This window comes from Pogona vitticeps, chromosome 3, assembly GCF_051106095.1.
Source record: "Pogona vitticeps strain Pit_001003342236 chromosome 3, PviZW2.1, whole genome shotgun sequence".
Taxonomy (NCBI): domain Eukaryota; kingdom Metazoa; phylum Chordata; class Lepidosauria; order Squamata; family Agamidae; genus Pogona; species Pogona vitticeps.
The window spans coordinates 238282263-238304249 of NC_135785.1; the positions used below are offsets into that span (position 1 = coordinate 238282263).

The 21987-nt window shown below is 36.3% G+C and overlaps 1 protein-coding gene across 4 annotated transcripts in view; it reads right to left on the reverse strand.

Moving 5' to 3' along the window:
• PDS5B (PDS5 cohesin associated factor B) overlaps positions 1-21987 on the reverse strand; it is a 101251-nt gene that overhangs the window by 37149 nt on the left and 42115 nt on the right. For all 4 annotated transcript variants that reach the window (XR_013543352.1, XM_078389985.1, XM_020788547.3 and 1 more), the window contains exons 8-17: positions 20922-21062; positions 20328-20443; positions 18161-18255; positions 16770-16915; positions 15285-15436; positions 13868-13981; positions 10168-10249; positions 2484-2532; positions 598-737; positions 400-515 (exon numbers count right to left, since the gene is read on the reverse strand). Coding sequence is in view for 3 of the 4 variants with exons in the window: in XM_078389985.1 (XP_078246111.1) it covers positions 400-515; positions 598-737; positions 2484-2532; positions 10168-10249; positions 13868-13981; positions 15285-15436; positions 16770-16915; positions 18161-18255; positions 20328-20443; positions 20922-21062 (1151 nt within the window). In the remaining variant the exon portion in view is untranslated. The remainder of the gene's footprint in view (positions 1-399; positions 516-597; positions 738-2483; positions 2533-10167; positions 10250-13867; positions 13982-15284; positions 15437-16769; positions 16916-18160; positions 18256-20327; positions 20444-20921; positions 21063-21987) is intronic.

The following is a 21987-nucleotide window of genomic DNA, read 5'->3' on the forward strand; positions in this document are numbered from 1 at the left end:
GCGAAATTCTTTGGGTAACCATTATTCCCCCTTTCTCAAAATCTAGTATTGGAACTCCAAGATTAGGATGAGAAAATGATGACCATCAGCCGCACAAAAGAACTCCTTACTGTTGCTACCACCAAAAATGTTGAAGGCAAAATACAAGATCCAATTTTAAAAAGAGAGGTGCCTTCATCAGCACTGCTCTGCAATGAAGTACTGTGAGTATGCTTGGGCCCCATCCCTAAAACTGCAAAAATGCACTTCTCCCTCTAAAAACAGAATGTTGATTTTGGCAATTTTAATCACTGAGAATATAGACGCCAGAAAAAGAAAAGGCTAAGCATTGTCAGCAAAACTGAACTTTTTAAAAATTATCACTGTAGTTCACACACAAGGTTAATGAAAAGATAATACCTGATAGATTCAGTATCAATGTGCACAGGGGCTATTCTCTCCAGAAGGAACTTTATCATTTCCAGGAATGGATTTGTAGGCTGCTTGGGATTGCCTAACTTCTTTGTAATTTCTCGCTGCAATATTTATTATAAACATATTAACAGAGACAAACAACTCAATAACTAAAACTAAATATATTTTACTATCTATCCTTACCACACAACCTTCAGCTTGTTTGCAAGAACAAGTAGGGCTAACAAGCATTTCCAGCTGATGCCTTATTTTGTCATCATCTTCCAAAACTTGAGTGAATTTCTTCATAAAATCCTGCGCTTTGCCAGGATCTGGCAAGTTTCCTTTAAAGGAATAAAGAGATTCATTCGCTATTGCAAAGACTAATCAGAAAACCAATTTCAAAGGTCCAATTCAAAAATCTCATTTACGTTGCTAGTATTAATTTTAACCCGGGGTGACAGGATTTTACCAGGTTCATCTCATGACAGTTCAGTGTTAACTCTGTGCTGCATTCTTTAAAACTGCATTCTGTTTTAAAGTTGGAGAACTCTAAGTTTAAATACTAATAATAATTTTGGGATACAGCTAATATTAACTCAGCTAGTTTGCACACCTTCTAGATTCTTTCTGTCAGTTTTTTTCACCCCATCCCATATCAATGCACATATTCTTTTTTGTTGTGTATTTCATCACACATACACACATAATTTGATGTGTGAGACAAAAACGAGAAAAAAAATCACAAAGACAAAGACTAAAAGCTGCAGCAAACTACTTGATGCGCAGCAGTTTGTGGAAAGAACTGTAGTAAATCATAGAAGACCAGTAATAATGGTACTCACTAGACAAGACTACAAGTAAAAATAAATAAATCCCAATCCAAGGAGAATTTCAGGTATACTAAATTTCAGAAGTACCTCTGCCTACAAAAAATGTAGGGGATGTAATAAACAAGCAAAATCTATGTGTTGGATAATGTACTTAAAACCATCAGGATATATTGCAAAATAAGGTTTTCCTTGTTGTCTCCTGTTCCCGGAAAATCCTTTTTAAAGGGTTGTGGACTATTCTGAACAGCACGGATAGTGGTGGAAGAAGACATTCAGGAAGAGGCTTTTAACTCTATTTTGGATTATTTTTCATTTCTGTTGCTTTCCTCTGTACCACATCCTATGCTGTTCAGAGGTGTCATCCAGCTGTCCAAAGGACTTTTCAAAGCTACAGGAGGCTTCAGTTTGTGTGCCTCCTTCCTTTACGAATGTCTTGCTCCAATTTTAGGATATAATTCCAATTCATAAACTTGAAAACAAGACATTATCAATAAGATTCCTTAGTCCTTTCCAGCACATATGCCTGTAAGCAAACAATACCCACTATCTTGAATGCCTGTATTTCTTGCTATTAAACAAGAAGACTCCAGGAGATGAATGCATAATACAAATCATGCTGTTATCTAGAAAGAACTTCTCAGAAGGGGTGGCATTATTCCTAACACTCATGTCTGAAAACTGTGTTGGATTGCATCTTTTATAGATTCTGCGCAAACTGCCATATTTTTCCATAGGGGGGAGGGACCAAAGTGCTTTGATCCCTGCTGTCCCCCTCTACTTTCTTCACAAGCAGGGGGGGCAGGAGGCAGGGATCAAAGTGTTTTGATGATTCCTGCTTTCCCCCTCCACTTTCTTGTGAAGAAAATGCAGGGGAATGCACTTTCCTCACAAGAAAGTGGAGGAGGAAAGCAGGAATCATCAAAGTGCTTTGATCCCTGCCTCCCCCTTCCACTTGCTTGTGAAGAAAGAAATTGTGGGTTAGAAAGTGGGTAGGGTGTTTATACACTGAAAAATATGGCAACTAATACATAAACCCTGAAAAAATATTATACCTCCAATTTCCAGCTGTCGCAACAACCAGTGGTTAAGCACTGACATATAACAGTATTTCTATTACTTCATATAACTTGCTCATTCATTTCAAAGTCACTATTGGATGTTTTTTTAAAGTCAAGAAATACTTGAATTAGTCTAAAATATGAATGAGGAACCAGAGTCTGCTCAAGTATTATGCTTAAAAACATTTTTAAAACTTACTTGTTATCACCATCACTTTTGAAAATATAGCTTTACTGCTGGCATCTGTCTAGAAATCAAGAGATAAGACTTTTCAATGTCAAAATTTTATAATAACATACATCATACAATAGGCAGAATCACACCTATTAGAATCACAGAGTAATGAAACTGGAAGACCTATAAGGTCATCTAGTCCAACCCACTACAGGAATACAAATCAAAAGGTATCTGCCAGACGGCTGTCTACATTTCTCTTGAATGCCTCCAGTATTGGAGCACTCACCACCTCTTGAGTAATTATTTTATAATTACAATTATATAGAAGGAAGGAATTCTGTCTTATGGCAACCTTTTTCAGGGTTTTCTAGGCAAAGAATACTCAGAAGTGATTTACTATCCCTTCTTCTGGAGCCATCCTGGCACTGTAGAGCTTGCCCAAGGCACAGTGGGAAAGTGAACCTCTGACTCTACAGCCAAATACCTAACTTTCCGAGCTATTCAGCCAATCTTATACCTCTCAATAGCTATCTTTAAAAATAAGCTGATTTACAAAATTAAGAATGCTTGTTAAGTAAACTATGCGATTTCATAGTTATATGTAATAGAGTTGCCATATTTCAATGTGCAAGTTTTTCCTGTCCATGTGTAAAAAATCACATTTTACAGAAGTTCGTCCCTATATGAATGCAAGAATATTCTATTAATGCTCATTATTAGCTGTATCAAAACTTGCCTATTAACTTTAGAAAGCCCAGAGACTTCTGGGTAGAGTGAGTGGCATATAAATTCAATAAATAAATAAATAAAAGCCGCCTTGATTTCTATGGGGTTACTAAAAATATTTTTAAAGCAACATTTGAAAATAAATGTAAATACCAGCTGATGTGATTGGTACCAAAAAACTACTAGATGTAATTAATTTTCCCCTTCCCTTTCACCATTCACCAAAATTTTTCATTCAATTAAAAAACAAAGATGGGGATATTCTGCTGCTCACAGTATTTAGCCAGCTACAAAAGCTGGGTGAAGTGACATTTCTAGCTGTTGCTGATAAGTTTTGGGGCAGAGTCTAACATACATCAGTTGAGACAGATCAAAAATGGAAATTAAATCAATTACTGCTTTTGGAATATGTCAAATTCTTTTGATGAAATTATCTAGAGGATTAAGCACAATTTCTCAGAATTAATCTCTTATCTTCTTTATCAGAAATGCTAGGCAGCATAAGACAGTGATTACCTGTCAAAATTCTGCATAATCTATCTCATAGTTGTTCACTTATTTATACAATTCAATGTCTAGAATCCTGTTGGCTTAAATTCTGTTGCCAATCTCGAGTGACCTCATCAGCTACTGGAAATTTAAAGCTATCTATCCACCCCCAGGCTCTGGAGATACCTATGGATCTCCTTCATCCTGGGAAGCCTTTGGAAACTGTAAAATGGGGTAGGGGATGACTTAAAGATGGAAAACTGCTGATACAAGTTCATTCCACTGAGACAGATGATGTGGACTGACAACCTGTAAACTCAATCCTTGCCCCTCTTTGTCTCATTAAATAATCTAGTAGGAGAAGGATGAATGCTAAGGATTTAGGAGAGGGCACACAATACCTTCAGAAAGAAAAATGACCCAAGTGCCCTTGAAAGAAGTTATAACTGGAGTATTTCTGAAGAAACCTAACCTAGAATCAGAAGATGATAACTCTTATACTCTGATAACTAAGAAGCCTTCCTGGGCAAGCTGGCTGAGAGAACTGGGCCACTGTTTAAGCCACTACAGAATAGCTCCAACAGTTAAGACTTATCATTAAGTGAGTATTGAATCCAATCCTGTTTTTTTAGTCAACTCCATCCACCCTGAGCCCTGAGCTGCCTTCTCATGGCGAAGGGGCTTGAGTAATTCAGAGAAGCTATGGGCTATGCCGTGCAGGGACACCCAAGATGGACAGGACATACTGGAGAGTTTGGACTAAACACGATCCACCTGGAGCAGGAACTGGCAAGCCACTCCAGTATCTTCACCAACAAAACTCCATGGACAGAAACAAAAGGCTAAAAGATATGACGCTGGAAGATGAGCCCCTCAGGTCAGAAGGTATCCAACATGCTACTGAGGAAGAACAGAGGACAAGGACAAGTAGTTCCAGAGCTAATGAAGTGGTTGGGCCAAGCCAAAAGGACGATCAGCTCCAGATGCGCCTGGAAGTGAAAGGAAAGTCCGATGCGGCAAAGAAAAATACTGCGTAGGAACATGGAATGCAAGATCTATGAACCTTGGGAAGCTGGATGTTGTCAAATAGGAGATGGCAAGAATAAACATTGACATCCTGGGCGTCAGTGAACTAAAATGGACAGGAATGGGCGAATTCAATTCAGACGATTAACATATCTACTATTGTGGGCAAGGATCCCATAGAAGAAATGGAGTAGCCCTTATAGTCAACAAAAGAGTAGGAAAAGCTGTACTGGGATACAATTCAAAATGATAGAATGATTTCAATACGAATCCAAGGCAGACCCTTCAACATCACAGTAATCCAAGTTTATGCACCAACCTCCATTGCTGAGGAGACTGAAACTGAACAATTTTATGAAGACTTACAACAGCTTCTAGAACTGACACCAAAAAAAGATGTTCTTCTCATTCTAGGGGATTGGAATGTTAAAATAGGGAGTCAATAGATAAAAGGAACAACAGGGAAGTTTGGCCTTGGAATTCAAAACGAAGCAGGGCAAAGTGTAACAGGGTTTTGTCAAGAGAACAAGCTGGTCATCACAAACACTCTTTTCCAACAACACAAGACGTGATTCTACACATGGACATCACCAGATGGGCAATACCAAAATCAGATTGATTATGTTCTCTGCAGCCAAATGGAGAAGCTCTACAGTCAGCAAAAAGAAGATCTGGAGTTGATTGTGGCTCTGATCATTAACTTCTTATAGCAAAACTGAAGATTAAACTGAAGAAAGTAAGAAAAACCATTGGGCTAGTCAGGTATAATCTAAACCAAATCTCTTCTGAATACACAGTGGAAGTGAAGAACAGATTTAAGGAACTAGATTTGGTGGACAGAGTGCCGGAAGAACTATGGATGGAGGCTCTTAACACTGTACAGGAGGCAGCAACAAAAACCATCCGAAAGAAAAAGAAACGCAAAAAGCAAAGTGGCTGTCCAACAAGGCATTACAAATAACAGAGAAGAGAAGGGAAACAAAATGCAAGGGAGATAGGGAAAGTTACAGAAAATAGAATGCAGATTTCCAAAGAATAGCAAGGAGAGAAAAGAGGACCTTCTTAAACAAACAGTGCAAGGAAATAGAAGAAAATAATAGAAAGGGAAAAAACAGAGATCCGTTCAAGAAAATTGGAGACATTAAAGGAACTTTTGGGCAAAGATGGACAAAAATGGTAGGGACCTCACAGAAGCAGAAGACATCAAGAAGATGTTGCAAGAATACACAGAGGAATTATACCAGAAAGATTTGGATGTCCCGGACAATCCAGATAGTGTGGCTGCTGACCTTAAGCCAGACATCGTGGAGAGAGAAGTCAAGTGGGCCTTAGAAAGTATAGCTAGCAACAAGGCCAGAGGAACTATTTAAAATCTTACAAGATAACACTGTTAAGGTGCTACACTCAATATGCCAGCAAGTTTGGAAAACTCAGCAGTGGCCAGAGGATTGGCAAAGATCACTCTACATCCCAATCCAAAGAAGGGCAGAGCCAAAGAATGCTCCAACTACCATACAACTGCACTCATTTCACACGCTAGCAAGGTTATGCTCAAAATCCTACAAGGTAGGCTTCAGTAGTACGTGGACTGAGAACTCCCAGAAGTACAAGCTGGACTTCTAAGGGGCAGAGGAACTAGAGACCAAACTGCTAACATGTGCTGGATTATGCAGAAAGCCAGAGAGTTCCAGAAAAACATTTACTTCTGCTTCACTGACTACACAAAAGCTTTTGACTGTGTGGACCACAGCAAACTATGGCAAGTACTTAAAGAAGTGGGAGTGACTGATCACCTTATTTATCTCCTGAGAAACCTGTATGTGTGACAGGAATCAACAGTTAAAACTGGATAAACTTTGATTGGTTCAAAATTGGGAAAGGAGTACAATAAGGCTATATATTTGCCCCCAGCTTATTTAACTTATATGCAGACTACATCATGTGAAAGGCTGGACTGGAGGAATCCTAAGCCGGAAAAAATATCAACAACTTCAGATATGCAGATTTTTACTGCTCTGATGGCAGAAAGTGAGGAGGAATTAAAGAACCTCTTAATGAAGGTGAAAGAGGAGAGCGCAAAAAATGGTCTGAAGCTCAACATCCAAAAACCAAGATCATGGCCACTGATCCCATCACCACATGGCAAACAGAAGGGAAAGATATGGAGGCATCCTGAAGCTGAGGCTCCAATACTTTGGCCATCTCATGAGAAGAGACGACTCCCTGGAAAAGACCCTGATGTTGGGAAAGTGTGAAGGCAAGAGGAGAAGGGGACAAGAGGACGAGATGGTTGGACAGTGTCATCAAAGCTACCAACATGAATTTGACCGAACTCCGAGGCAGTGGAAAACAGGAGATCCTGAAGTGCTCTGGTTCATGGGGTCATGAAGAGTCGGACACAACTTAATGACTAAACAACAACAATCCACCCCAGGATGACACTAATTTTCCTGATATATTTCAATCAGGTACAAAACTGAAACTTAGTTAGAAACACTACAAATTTTGAGAAGGTATTGTGAACACTCTTGTAAAATGCCTTTCATTGTGGATGAAGTTGTCACAAAATACCATTTTTGCATAAGTCAACCTAATCAAGATTTTTAAAAGTAACTTTTCCAAAAAAACTGAATATAAAGCAGAAATGGAGTATACACTCTAAACATTTTCAGATATTAAAAATCCTGAAGATGACTATGTGTATTTTTATACATTTCTTATTTTTCAGTTCTTTTTATAATAGTAATTCTTCTCCTTTTACTCCCTAAGCTTTGTTGAACTTCTTGGATTTTAAAACTCAATTCCATACTGTTTATAAAAGCAAGCATGATTTCACATTCCAGGGAAGGAATTAATCTGTGTAAAAGTCTAGATAAAAGATAAACAATCTGGTGATTTAATGCATTGTAATTTACGGCAAGAAAATCAAAAAGGCTCAAAACCACAAGAGGGAGCCTTACCAGTGAAAGGGGCCAGAATTTCTGAAAGACACATTCAAGAAGAAGATGCAGATTTGTTTGGAAGGTTAGGGTACACCAGTGGTTCTTAACCTTTGTTACTCTGATGTTTTTGAACTGCAACTCCCAGAAACTCCAGCCAGCACAGTTGGTGGTGAAGGCTTCTGGGAGTTGCAGTCCAAAACTCCTGAGTAACCCAAGGTTAAGAACCAGTGGGGTACACCATTTTGCATAAACATTGTTACTGAATTTTGCTCTTCTATTCACACTTAATGTGTGCAGTGTGCAGTGAACAGCAGCATAAACATGGCCCTCTCTAGGACTGCTGACTTGAGAGATGTCTTTAAAACAGACCAAAGAAGATTAGTTGCTTAGTTATGTGCCATCATGTCAGAACTGACTGAAAGCAACCCTCACAGGGCTTTCAAATATCTTAGGTGAGATATTTAAAAAGTAGTTCTATCAGTTTCACTCCCCTGGTAAGTTTCCATGTTCAAATGGGGATTCAAACCATGGTCTCCAGAGTCCTAGCCTGTCACTCTATTCACTACATCACAATGAGTAACAAAGAAGGCCAGCTGATATCATTTATTATTCCATATTTATTTATTTATTTATTTATTTATTTATTTATTTATTTATTTATTTATTTATTTATTTATTTATTTATTTATTTATTTATTTACTCTCCCATTATTTCACCATTTTCTTCTTATTCCTTTCCTTAAAAAGGAAGTGAAAGGAAATTGGATGTCATCATATCTATACCGATTTTGGATGTGGCAGTTCTAAACAATGATGTGCTGCACCCAAATCAATCTAGAAGGTTCTTAACCCAAGTACATGAAACTTTTCTTCCTCTTACACTACTTACTACTCCATTTATTTTGCACTGAATGATTATCAACAAAAATATGTACCTTTTAATTCTCACTATGTGATCAAAACACTACAGCATTTTAAGAAGTTACATTTTCTTCATTCATCAAAATCTTCACTCTCTCAATGAAAAACAATTCTTAGCATTCTCCAAGAAGCTCAAGATGGTATACAAGGTTTGTCACCACTCTATTAACCTCAGAACACTATGTGATAAGCTAGTGATCTTCATGGTTACATGGGGATTTAGATATAAATCTCACAAGTACTAGTCTGACAGGAACGACACTGCTTCCCACTGAACACATATAGATATTCTGTTTAGAGATGGGCACAAACCAACAAAACATCTTTTGGACAAACAGGTGTTTGACACTTCCCAGCCCTGCCTCCTCCAGCAGGCACCTATTCAAAGGCAGCACCCGGAGGAGGAGGGGAAGGGACACCAAAGCACTGAATGTGAGTGGGTGCTCACCAGAGGAGGCACCAAAAACCTGTTAATCCTAAGGACGAAACAGTACAAACCACTGATTCATGCCCATCTCTAATTCTGCTTCATCTCATATGTGAATGTCCCTCACTGAAGATTTTAAGATGAATTCACTACTGGTACCTTTCGTTAGATTTCCTTGCCCCTAATAATTTACCAGGGACATGGTGGCACTGTGGGTTAAACCACAGAAGCCTCTGTGCTGCAAGGTCCGAAGACCAGCAGTCATAAGATCGAATCCACGGGACAGAGTGAGCTCCCATTGCTTGTCCCAGCTCCTGCCAACCTAGCAATTCAAATAGGTACAGTACCACCACGGTGGGAAGGCAACGGCATTCTGTGTCTAGTCACACTGGCCACGTGACTACAGAAACTGTCTACAGACAAATGCTGGCTCTGCGGCTTGGAGATGGGGATGAGTACCGCGCCCTAGAGTCCGACACAACTGGACTAAATGTCAAGGGGAAACTTTACCTTTACCTAATAATTTGCTAAAATGTAAAACGCTAAAATGTAAAATCCAGAAATATAACAGGGTTGTGCCCAACTAATCTTTGTGTAACAAACTGTTATTTGTTTTATTTTAATTTCATAGAACTAATCTTTCATACTAACTATTATTGCTGTTGTTACACTTGTGTCTTTGTCATTGTTTTTATCATGCAACTATTTCATCCAGTATTTTCAAGTGTTTTTATTTATTTGTCTTGCCCTCGATTGGGTTACTCTTAAAAAAAAGGAGTTCAGTGATATTTTTTTGTAAAATACCCTCATTACACTGCATTTATTAACATATTAAAAACATAAATGATAAATAGGCTTAAATGGTGCTGTGCTTGCTAAGGAATTATCGAAGACTTTCCAATTGTCTGTTCAGTTTATTGGATTTAAAATTGATGCCCAACTGTAGATCACAGTTTAATACTGAACTTTCTGCAGAACTTCAATACACTTTTTTAAAAAAAACATTCATCATTGCTGTTAACTTTTTGAATAGCTCTGGTCTAACCTCTTTCAATTTTGCAAAAAAATATCCTTATCACCATTATCATTAAAACCAAAATCTGAAAATAGCTTATGCTGAAGTCTTAAAAAATATTTGGCTTTATGCACAAAATGTTAAAAGGGAAATACTTACTTTTGGCTGCTTGATTAAGTCAACCAAATCCTTTACTTGGTGCCGCAGCAGATTTTGACATTTCCACATTTCATTCAGTGCCCTGATAGTTAAAAATAAAGCAATATATAATTTATACAATAATAATGCTCACAGTAACTTGCTGAACTGTGCAGACTCCAAACACTGTGAGAAACTCCCAAGAAACATCTCAGCAGTCATGAGCCTCCAAAGTCTAATTAACTAGAAATGATCTGTGAAAAACGTATATAAAGTCTTGGAGATAACAATAGTTTTATAACAGAATAAAATAATAAATTATACAGTCAATAAAGAATAGAGCTTTCGGCTTGTTATTTCTTATCAATCAGGGTGGATAAAAATCGCAAATTAAATTTTAAAAATCCAATTTTAAAATTTAAATCATCAAAAAAATCCAATATTGATGTAAATCATGGTTTAAATCAAATTCATCCTGTTTTCAAACAAATCATTCTACATGAATACATTTATGTAATTTTCAGCAACATTCTATTTCAAATTCCACATGATATTTTGGGGTAGCAAGTTGACTAAATAAGCACTAGATGACAATACTGTCAGACACATATACGGTAGTAGTACAAGGGAACTGGGGCTTGCAGTTAACACACGCTATACACAAATCCGTGCTTAAGTCAAAAATTAAAAGCAGTTGATCCAAGCTATTTTGCACCTGAATTTATTTTATCCTATCTGGAGTACCCTGTACAATTCTACACACTGAGCTCTAAGAAGGGTTGGAATGGTTTAAGAGAGGGTAGTGAAAATATTTAAGTACATGGAAAACAATTGCAATGAAGGAAGGCTGAAAAGAAAAATATATCTTCTCTGTTTTGTCCACAGGCAACATGGCAAAATCTAAAAATCTCAATTTACAAGAGTGTCAGTTTTGATTAAACATTAGGCAAAATGTCATAACAATAAGATCCACTCTAATTTTGCAGTAGCTATATTTAAGAGCGGGATGGAAACACAGATAAAAGATATGCTCTAATTCTGATTAATAAAAAACTATTTATTTTTATTTAGACAGCTGTTTGGTACCACTGCAACAATAGCTTCATGCAAGCCACCACTTGCAAATCAGGATATCTTACAAATACAGTAACAGTACATAGTTCCCTGATAAAAGTACCTTCTGAGTTTATAAACTACATCTACAAGGAGATTCCATCTATGTTAAGTTTAACTTTTTGTAATACATAGAAAAAGATACCTAATGGCTCACCTGTTTTCTTTTCCTATGAAATTAAGAGGAAGTCCCTCCTAAAATAATATTATCATAGACAATTTTAGACTTAAAACTCAATTAGTTTACAAATATGTATATTTTATTTCATGGCTGTGGAGATATAGGCAAAATGTAATGTTTATAAGCAGATGAACATTTTGCGCACAGTGCTGACAACCTAAGGCAAGGGTGGAAAGACTATAGATAGTGACTATGAACGCATCTCCAGGTCAGCTGCAGAAGATGGAAGCAATTTTTTATTTACAACAGTTTAGTGAAACTGAGAAATGCCTTCTGCCATCCAAATTTAGACTACTAAAACTAAAGCGAGGTAAGGTTAGTAGATAATAAACAAATTTGAGTGTGAAAGGACTTTTATATAAGTTCTTCTGGTACTATAGACTATTTCCTGGGCTGGGAACAAGCTGATTCGGCAGTTCTGCATCTGGTTTGCTAAACCACTTTTTCCCAGTTCAAATGACCCTGCATGGCAGAATCTGTTTCTATCTGCCACAGGGCACTGGTTAGCAATTACCACTGTGGTTCACAAAGTAGAATCTAACACAAGATTCTAGCACCATAGAACAGTAAGGAGTAACAGCCAGCATTACATTATCTACTATATATCAGGAATGATTTATTTGAATTGTGGTATGGCAATATTTAGCTACACAATATATATCAAAACAAAACAATGGGGCAGGTTAGAAACAAATTTTAACTGTTGCCAATTTATTTCCAGCACCAGAGATGAACCAGCTATTTTCTTTGCAAAGAGAACTGCAGTTTACAATAAAATTATTTATCTAAGAATACAACTAGTAGATTCTTTTGCTTCTTTTTTCCTTTCAAGAAAGACATTTAGTAGAAATCTTTGTTCACATAAAACACCACAATGAAACCAATTACCTCGAGAGGTGGTGAGTGCTTCAATACTGGAGGCATTCAAGAGAAATTTAGACAACCAACTAGCAGATATCCTTTGATTTGTATTCCTGTATTGAGCTGAACTCGATGGCCTTATAGGCCCCTTCCAACTTTATGATTCTATGAAGAACATGCTAAACAAGCTCAGCCTCAAACCCTCGTGGCCCCCCTTCTTCTTTTGCAAAGTTGAAAAAAAGGAATGCACTGGCAAAGTAGTATTCAAAGTAGTAGCCCTATCAGTTTGTCTCAGCATGTTGGCAGAAGAAAAGAAAAAGAAAAAAGGGAAAAACTGTAGAACTTTAAAAAACTAACAATTTTATTTCTGTGCGAGCTTTCCACAAAAGTTCACATTGAAACAAAACTGTTAGTGATTAAAGTGCTACAATATTTTCTTTTTGTTTTTCCTTTTGTTTTATTTTCTACTAACTCTGGCTTATATAAATCAGAGACTGTGCATTAAAATAACATGTAGCTGGTTAAATACGTTAGCTCACTATGATTGTTTTAAATCAGAATCTTGTTGCTAGAATATAACAAACCAGGACTAGCAGAAGGTGAAACTAACTTCTAGCAAAGTTCTTTCTTCAGCTGGGAAAAGCAGGAGAAAAGCAATGACCCTATGCTTCACCTCATTTCAAGATGGACATGAAGAGCTAAGCTACACAATTGCAAACCACAACAATATTATGGCATTTCACTGTATTGTCCTTAGCTCCAGTTATGCTTCAAATTTCCCACTTTTCACTTACTTTTTTTTCACTTTATGGTTTAGCCCATAATGTTCTTTCCAATAATTCAATTAATGTCAGATGAATGTTTTCAATTTAAACACTAAGTGGACAAATAACATAAGAGTCTGTCATAACTTTAACAAAAATGTTTTATTCACGGGTGGAAATGTGGGTATTATCGAACATAACACCTTTACTCTATTAAAAAAAATAACGAGATGGAAACTAATGTGTAACTGAACATCTACACACTTCCTTCAGCAGCTCACAAACATCTAGGATCAATTTTAATGGTGTACTATGTCTGTAAGAGGGATGACTCCCCTTTCAGAGCCACCAAGAAAAGCAGTTCTGTCAGCAGAATAAGCATATTTGTGAAGATTCTCAGTCATCCAGGTAAGGTTATCACGAAGCAGAGTCATGACAACTGGTCTTCTTTCTTATTGGGTTGAAATGTTTCATTACTCAACCAAATAGCTTCTTCAGTCTGAGTTGGTCCTACAAACTCTCCTCAGACTGAAGAAGCTACTTGGTTGAGTAGCGAAACATTTCAACCCAATAAGAAGTCCAGTTGCCATGAAACTCAACTTCCAGATAAGCATAACTATATTTCACTGAACATAATAACCTATTGTTAAACCAACTTCAACAAAAATTACTGAAACGTAATTTCTTTTGACAACACTAATGTACATTTTATCATCAATCAAGCACAAATCTTCCTCTGCCAGTCTTATCAATTATGTAAGTACTGAACAGACTAGGTTCACAAGTGTCACAAGAAACTTACTTAACAGCATTTGAATCCAGGGTTGCATATAGATAATACAAGCATTTCATTCTTTCATTGGTTTCCAAATTGTGTGGGACCATGTACTGTGCAAAGATACGCTCCACCAACAGTCTGAAAAATATAATAAATAGTAAGCTTCAGTAGTATCAAACTAAAGTATATTTCCCAAAGTTAAATTATGTTCATCAGTACAACATAAATTTACTAATTTACCACACACTAATCCAAGTAGGTCAAATAAATATATAAACAATATTAGTAATAAAAAGATATATTAAAAATTGAAAATCAATTATACCCCACTAAACTAAAACTTATATATAAAAAGAAAGTATGAGTTAAATTCTCCACTTTCACTATAAAAAAACTGCAAGAGTTATACCACCACACAGTGACACAGTCTGGGTGTAAAGGAAACTGTAGTTTCTACTATATGATTGAGCTTCTACAGTAAAACCCTATACAAGTGCACTTAGAAATGCTGCTACATTCAGTGGAATTTCCTTTCATGTATTAGTGTTCAGTTGAGAACACTGTTTCTACCCCCTCTTCTTTTTAAGCATAATAATATAAGATCATAACCTTTCTTTTTTAAAGCAGATATAATCCCCCATTACATCTTCTATTTGTTTAAATTATATTTATTAAAGATAGGCCGAGATTAAACCATCATTTCAGATCTTGAATTGACTCATTAAACATAAACAGATCAAAGATCTCTGCACTGAAACTTAAACAGAAAACCATGTTTTTTTTAAAAAAATTAAAGTAGCCAATAAGGCGGGAAAGCAAGTAGAAGCTCATGGCAAAAAAGGATTAAACTACATTGCTGGAGGTAATAAAAGGAAAAATCCCAATTTACCTGCAATTATCTATTTGATTAAACATGTCTTGAATATTTCAATCCAGCAAGCTACTGCAGACATAACCAAAGATCTAAGGATGCCTAGTTTCCAAAATTCTAAGCCAGGCAGTTGTGTAGTTTTCAAATTTCCTATTCAAAGAAACAAGTCTAATACCATCTGAGAAAATTAAGGTAGCTGTCTATTGTTCTACACTTTGTACAAACCTTTTCTTCTTTACTGTTACTGATCAATAGGTAAAAGTACCCTGGACACCATGGCAAAAACAAAATGGAGAATTTATGTCAGATTCCACCACCTCTGCCAGAATAAACTACCATCTCTTCCTCCTAAAGCCCTTATGCTCCTTAAAACCCTTTTTCATGCGATGAGGAAACCATCTGGAAGAGGGGTTTTTTTTGTTTTGTTTTGTTTTTTGTTTTTTTGTTTTTTTGCAGAAGGCTACTGGCAGGAAGAGAACGAAGCATTGATTCCAGTGTCTTTGGATACCACTGAAAATTCACCAAAAAAAAGATAATATTTTATAACATTAAAAATTAAAGTTAACCTACCGATCATCAATGCTGTTTTGATAATATATATGTAGAAGCTTGTCCTTTATCCAAGCAATCTGTTTTGCAGCTTCTTTTCCAGCTTCTGATTGTAAGGAATATTTCTTGTATATCTGTGCAAGTCCCATCATAGCTTCTTTTCTCACTCTCCACTAAAACAATAACACAACGTAAGTCCCAATAGTTACTGTTTATGTTTTAATATGCTAGTATAAACATTTCCAAATATAGAACAGTTTGCACTGCAATTAAATATGTAAGATGGAGGTTTATTAAGAAAGGTGGGATTTATTATAAGAAAGGTGCCTAAAGAAATAGCAGAAAAAGTGGTGAGAGAGACAGGTATGAAAGCCTCCATATTGAGGAGAGACTACAGAAAGGGAAGCTAGAAAGAAAGAACAGGGAAGATTTAATAGAGAAGCCAATAGGCAGGAGAATAAAAGATGTCAAACCTCCCTTGGGACCAATCCTGGGATGAGCCAATTGCATCCCAAGATCCAGAAATATTGAAGAGTGAAAGTATGGGGACCCAATGTGAGATGGGTGTACCACCGATAAACCCATATAAACACGTAGAAGTGACTTCCACACCATATATTTCAGATATGTTGTTACCGGTTGAGTGTTTGGTTAAATCTCTTGTTAAAGATTCTGAATGTATAAAGAACCATGGAACTCAGGAGGTGAAATCCTGGGCTTAATTTACATGAAAGAAGAAAAAGAAACATCTGTTGTTCAGTTAAATAAATCTGTTGGACTAAAGACTGAGTCTGTGCTGTCTAACGTGGGAAATTCTGGTGGATGGAATGGAGGGAGTGGCCTTGCACAAACCTCACACCTACTGTGGATGAAAACAGTACATGAATAGAGTTCCTCTAGATTTACAGTTGCTTGCATAGAATGCTCTAGCAAACCATCCTAGACAACAATTGTATCTGTAACCCTCATAATCCCTACATATAACAGAATTTCACAACAAATTTATTGCATAATTTGTCAAAAAAGAATAAGTAAAGATACTGTCTTAATGACTATGCTTTCACTAATAAGATACTCAAAATAGCAGAATGACAGCATTGGAGACTGGCCTTAAATTTTATAACTTCTGCAGAAGTCAAGTAAAACAATATTTTGTCTCTTTAAAAAAATAAAGCAACACACACATACATATTAGTGAAAGCACAGCACTTACAAACTTGAAAATCCAATCCAGTAGTTTTTGTCAGAACAACCTTAATGCAGTATCTTTATTTTTCCTGTTTTGACAAATGAACTATATCTATATAATTTTAGATAATTCTAGGCCACTTTGGTGGAATACCACTATTTAAGAAACACAAGAATTGTGCAGCTGAAGTTTGTCACACAAATATGCAGTTGGACAATTCTTGTATGAGAAACGTAATAATGAAGGAATCTGACATACTGAACAAGTTCCCTAATTTGAACTAACCATCAAAGTAACTAATGTACAAAATGACTTACCCGTTTGTCAAGTGTTCGCTCTCTCACAAAATTAAGCAGATGATCATTGACAAGTAAAAGATCTTTCTTAGCAGCAGTAACGATTGATACAATAACATCATGCCTAATGGCCTCTTCAGGGTCATGAGACCTCACTTTAAGATATTCTATACAGAAAAGACATTTTAATTAAAATCTTCATAGCATTATGTGAAATATTTGTAAATTCATACAGATTGCTGTCAGCTCACTAATCCTTCAGAATAAAATACAGTCATCTGCATAATATAAGACACCGCTGCAGTAATTTCTTATTTCCACTTGATAAATTTAATTTTAGTTATTTAATAGATACAGTGTATACAAAAGGAATTTAATACGAGGAAACAACTTATTTAACTGTTTCATAGTTAGTTTTCTTGACCACAGGCCAAACAGATGCTAAAAAGCTTATCAGTTCAACGAGGTATTACCTATCATAAGGAGGGAAAGCACAGTAGTGTCTTGATAGCAAGGGAGAAAAGAGTACCAACACCATGGTGATGGTCTTAGAACTGCAGAGCTGAAAGGAACCCTATGGAAGTCCAGGCCCTGTCAGGCAGGCATGGTGGAGAATTGAACTCCCAATCTCTGGCTCTGCAGCCAAATATCTAAACCACTGAACTATCCAACAGTTCAATATATTCATGGACCATGTGCAGCTTCCCAGGACCCCTGCCTCAGTCCTGCAAACTTCCCTATATGCAGATAAAATACAAACTGCATAACTGTAATCAAGACTACAGATACACCAATAATGTATGCTGGACCTCATGCCCAATTAAAACTTTACATCAAAGCATGGAGGCAAAGGCTGGTGACTGCATGGGGGTGGAAGATACGCCGCCATCACATGTACAAGAAAAATTGTGGTCTCATCCAAATTAGGCCCTTGTAAATACAGTAGGACCCCCCATATCCACTAGGGATAGGTTCCAAGCCCCACCATAGGTACTAAAAACCACAGATAATACTGAACAAGAGAGAGAGAGCATAGTGGGGGGGGGGGGAGAACCAGAAAAAAATATTTTTCACATGCATTACTATAACTGGCCACTATCAGAGGGCATGCTATCTATTCTTCTCTAACAATTATTCAAAGCACAGTCTCTGGCTACATCTAGTGGTTGGTTCTGGTAATACATATTAAAATATTTTTTCTGGATTAAAAAAGTTTTTAAATATTTTCAGATTGTGGGTAAGTGAAACCACAGATATTGATCCTGCAGATATGGGAGACCTACTGTACACTACAATAATGATATAATAATAACCATAAATTAGCAGTAAGATTTTGCTATAAATACTGTAATACTTAAAACAGAAAAAATTGCAAAAGATTATTTCCATTTACAAATCAGATTTATTGATACCTGTTAAATCTTTAGCAAGATCTGGATGATTCATAAGGCAGTGACTAGCAAATTTCACACATTCCAAACGAATAGGTACATGGATATCATTAAACCTGAAGGGGGAAAATCAAAGAGCATATTTACAACAGCTATGGCATCTCTAATTTTCATTTTCATTGAGATGATATATGATTACTTGGAGACACTTCTCTAGATGACATATCTTCTTTCTGCTTTTTGTCTTTTTTTCCTCTCCTTTGTAGATGGAGCTGCACATCACTTGACTTTGGCTTTGCCAGCAGGGAACCGTCATTAATACCGAAGGAGTGGTCAATACCATTAGATTTACTGCTGAAATCATGACTGGGTCAGATATGGTTGGCATCCTTTTACTACACTGAATCTGAATCTGATGATTGGGTAGATGTAAGAAGAGCACACAATGGTGGAGCCTTGTGTAAATCACAACAGCGCTAAGCAATTACTGTTTTGTGATGGCTTTTTCCAGACAAGTGCCCTAAAGTGCATGCCTCTTTTTTGCAGCCAGATCTGTAGCCAAATAATGTGTGCAAGTCTGAGAATTGTAAAGCTCTTTGAAGCCAGAAAAACACTTGGAATATATGTTGGTCAAAGGAATCTTAAATCTGCACTGTGGAGCCAGCGGCTGGGAGTTTGATTCCACACTGTGCCTCCTTGACAGAGGCTGGACTCGATGATCCATGGGATCTCTTCCAGTTCTGCAATTCTAAGATGCTGATGATGATAATTTTTAAGAGGGGCTTTAGAGCCATCAGCTTTCAAAATAAAAAAAAAACCTGGGTCCACGGAGGGCAAAAAAACAACTGATGTTTTCAAATAAATATGAAACAAAAACGAACTGGATAAGAGGAAAATATCTATATTCATTTAGCATAAAAGAATAAGAGAAAGGTTTTCTAAATGATACTGCCTAACTGCCAGACTAAAAAGAACTGACATAAAAGGGAAGGAACAATTGCTGACACATGGAGTGCGGCAACTAAGGCTCTTACCAAAATACATCAGAGCAGGCAAGGAAGGTTTTATAGTGTTTTGTGATGGTGCACGAAACCCCATAAACATCAGTAGCAGGGAAATTCTAGTTATAGTTAGTAAGGACTAGCAGAAAAAAACATGAAGAACAGACTTAGCAAGACTCACACGTAATGAGATGTGGTGTGCTAGACAACACAACATGTTGAACAAATAAACCAGGGAATCAAATTTAAGATCTTTTTTCTTACACTCTTGTACTAAGTCTCGATTCAATCCATTGTTAACAATGTTATAACGAAAATGAAGGTCCTTGGCTTGTGCAATTAGCTTTTTATCATCACCATCAAATCTTTCTGGCATTTAAAACTATTTATATGCTTTGCCGGATGCAATTTCCAAAGAAGTAACTGTGTTAGTCTGTCTCAGCATGTTGGCAAAAGCAGAGGGAGAAAAGAGTTTAAATACTGTAGCACTTCAAAGACTAACATTTACAGTATTTCAGAGTGAATCCACAAAAACTGACAATGAAACAATTATGTCAGTCTTTAAAGTGCAAGAATATTTTGCCCTTCTTTAGTTTCTCACCTCTGCTTTTGGTAACACTTTTTGGATGGCTCTAAGCCATGCTTAGAAAATTTCACATACTCAAAACAGACAAGTACATAACATTACATTCAGTTAAAAGTGCAATGGCATATGACACATGTCAAATTAATGTACAACAATTATTGCTAAGAAACTTTTTACTAGTTTAATATGCTCAAAAGTCCTCATGATGTAGTATATGCTGCCCAACCTCACCATATACAACCATTTTAGCCATTTGTATACAGATTATTTAATAATGCTGTAACACATTTATTTCATGCTTGGCGAGTTTATGAAACTTTGGGTCTTTACCAAGAGCATGGCTCAAAGGAAAGAAATATACTTTATGAATGCCTCTTTTTCACACTAATATTTACATGTAATTATAATATAGGGACGAGTTTCCACTGTTATGTCTCTGAAGCCACACAACTGTTAAATAAATATGATCAAATCAAGGACAGAAATTAAATAATTAACTCATAGGTCATATTTCTGTTGTTAAGAGTCAGACTATAGTGTGTTACCAACTATCCCCAAACTTCAGTGTTAAAAACATTGTTAAAATACAATAATCATATACCTCCCCAAGTAGCATTGCCACAGTGGCTTATTTTGAGATGCTAATTCGGAATCCTTTGCACCAAACATTTTTGCTAGTAGTTTTACAACCTGCAGCCGCTCTTCATTGTCATTGCTCTGGAAAACACACACATTTTATATACAGATATATAAAAAAGGATACAGCTTTGGAACAAAGCAATTTTTTTAAAAACATGTTTTCTTCTACAACACACCTTACGAAAATTTACAACAATTTTCCTACACTCTTCTGGATCCTCTACCTGTAAACAATTTTCTCTGTGACAGACAGTCACTTTCCTGTTCTTTCAAGATAAAGACATGTATACCCCACTCTGTAAGAATATAGCAGATAGCTGCATATATTTTTTAAAAACTCTGCATAGCTGTTTGCATGAGTGTACTGGAATCTACTTAAGTGATTAGAATAAAGTGAAGCTTGTGATGGGTACTCATTACGAAAAAGGTACAGGACACCAATAATCAGTGAGACAGAATAAATATTCCTGCTGAAATTGTGCCCTCTCAATTCCCCTGGGCAATGAATATCACTGTTTAAATAATATTATTTCGACACACCTGATGTAACACTTACCTTAAGCTTAAATTCAAGCTGGGGCAAAACTGAGAGTAAAAGATGGCTATCAATATTATATAGCTCCAGAATTAAGTCAAAAACATGCTCGGAGAGATCGCTGATAGATGTTTTTCCTAACATAAGCACTTGATTAAAGAACTGTAGGACAAACAAGATACATCAGTAGCAGAATTAAAAAAACAATTCTCAGTCCCTCTTAGCAGAGGGTCCCTTAGCAGAGGGACCTGATTTACTTGATTTTACAGAAATGTTAATTACTAGCATTTATGTTGCAACTATATAGTCTTTTACTTAGGATGCAGCCCAATCAACTTATTGTGGGTTACTTCTGAGTAGCTGTCCATAGGACATATATTAAAAATGGCAAAAGACACAGCTTTAAAAAATGAGTAATTATTTTTGTCACTGTAATATGACTTAAATATGTTAGGAACCCATCCTGTGATAAAACCGTTATTTTCAACTATAAGACTTAGGCTTAGCTCTCTATACCTGGGGAACTGATTTATTTGAAAATCTGACTCTTAATAGTTTGTCAGTTTGTATCATGGGAAGATCCCACTAACCTAGTATTCTTTCAAATCGTCTGCTTCATTTGATGTTTGGCAATTAAAATAAATTAACGGCAGGAAATATAACATACTAACACTACACTCAGAAGACCCATTTGGTTACTGCTGGACTATAAATATACACTGTGCATTCTTTTATTCAGAGATCAAATATCTAGAAATCAAATTATGATCCATTTGCTTATAAAAGCATCTGTACTAAAATGCATTTAAAGCTATCTTGTACAGGATAAAGAATACCCATTATCCTTTATTCTATACAAGATAAGGTACAATTTAAAATAAATAATCCACAATGACTTTAATTAATAAAAAACATGAACACTCATATCATCAAATACTTTTTAATGAAACCTAATGTACAGAATATATTATTTCTATCAGCCTTTACAAAGAAAAGTGATTATTGATGGTTCTAATTTAAGCTGTATTTCAACTTCAAGTACTAACTACAGTGGTGCCTCGACCTACAGTCATCTTGACTTGCAACC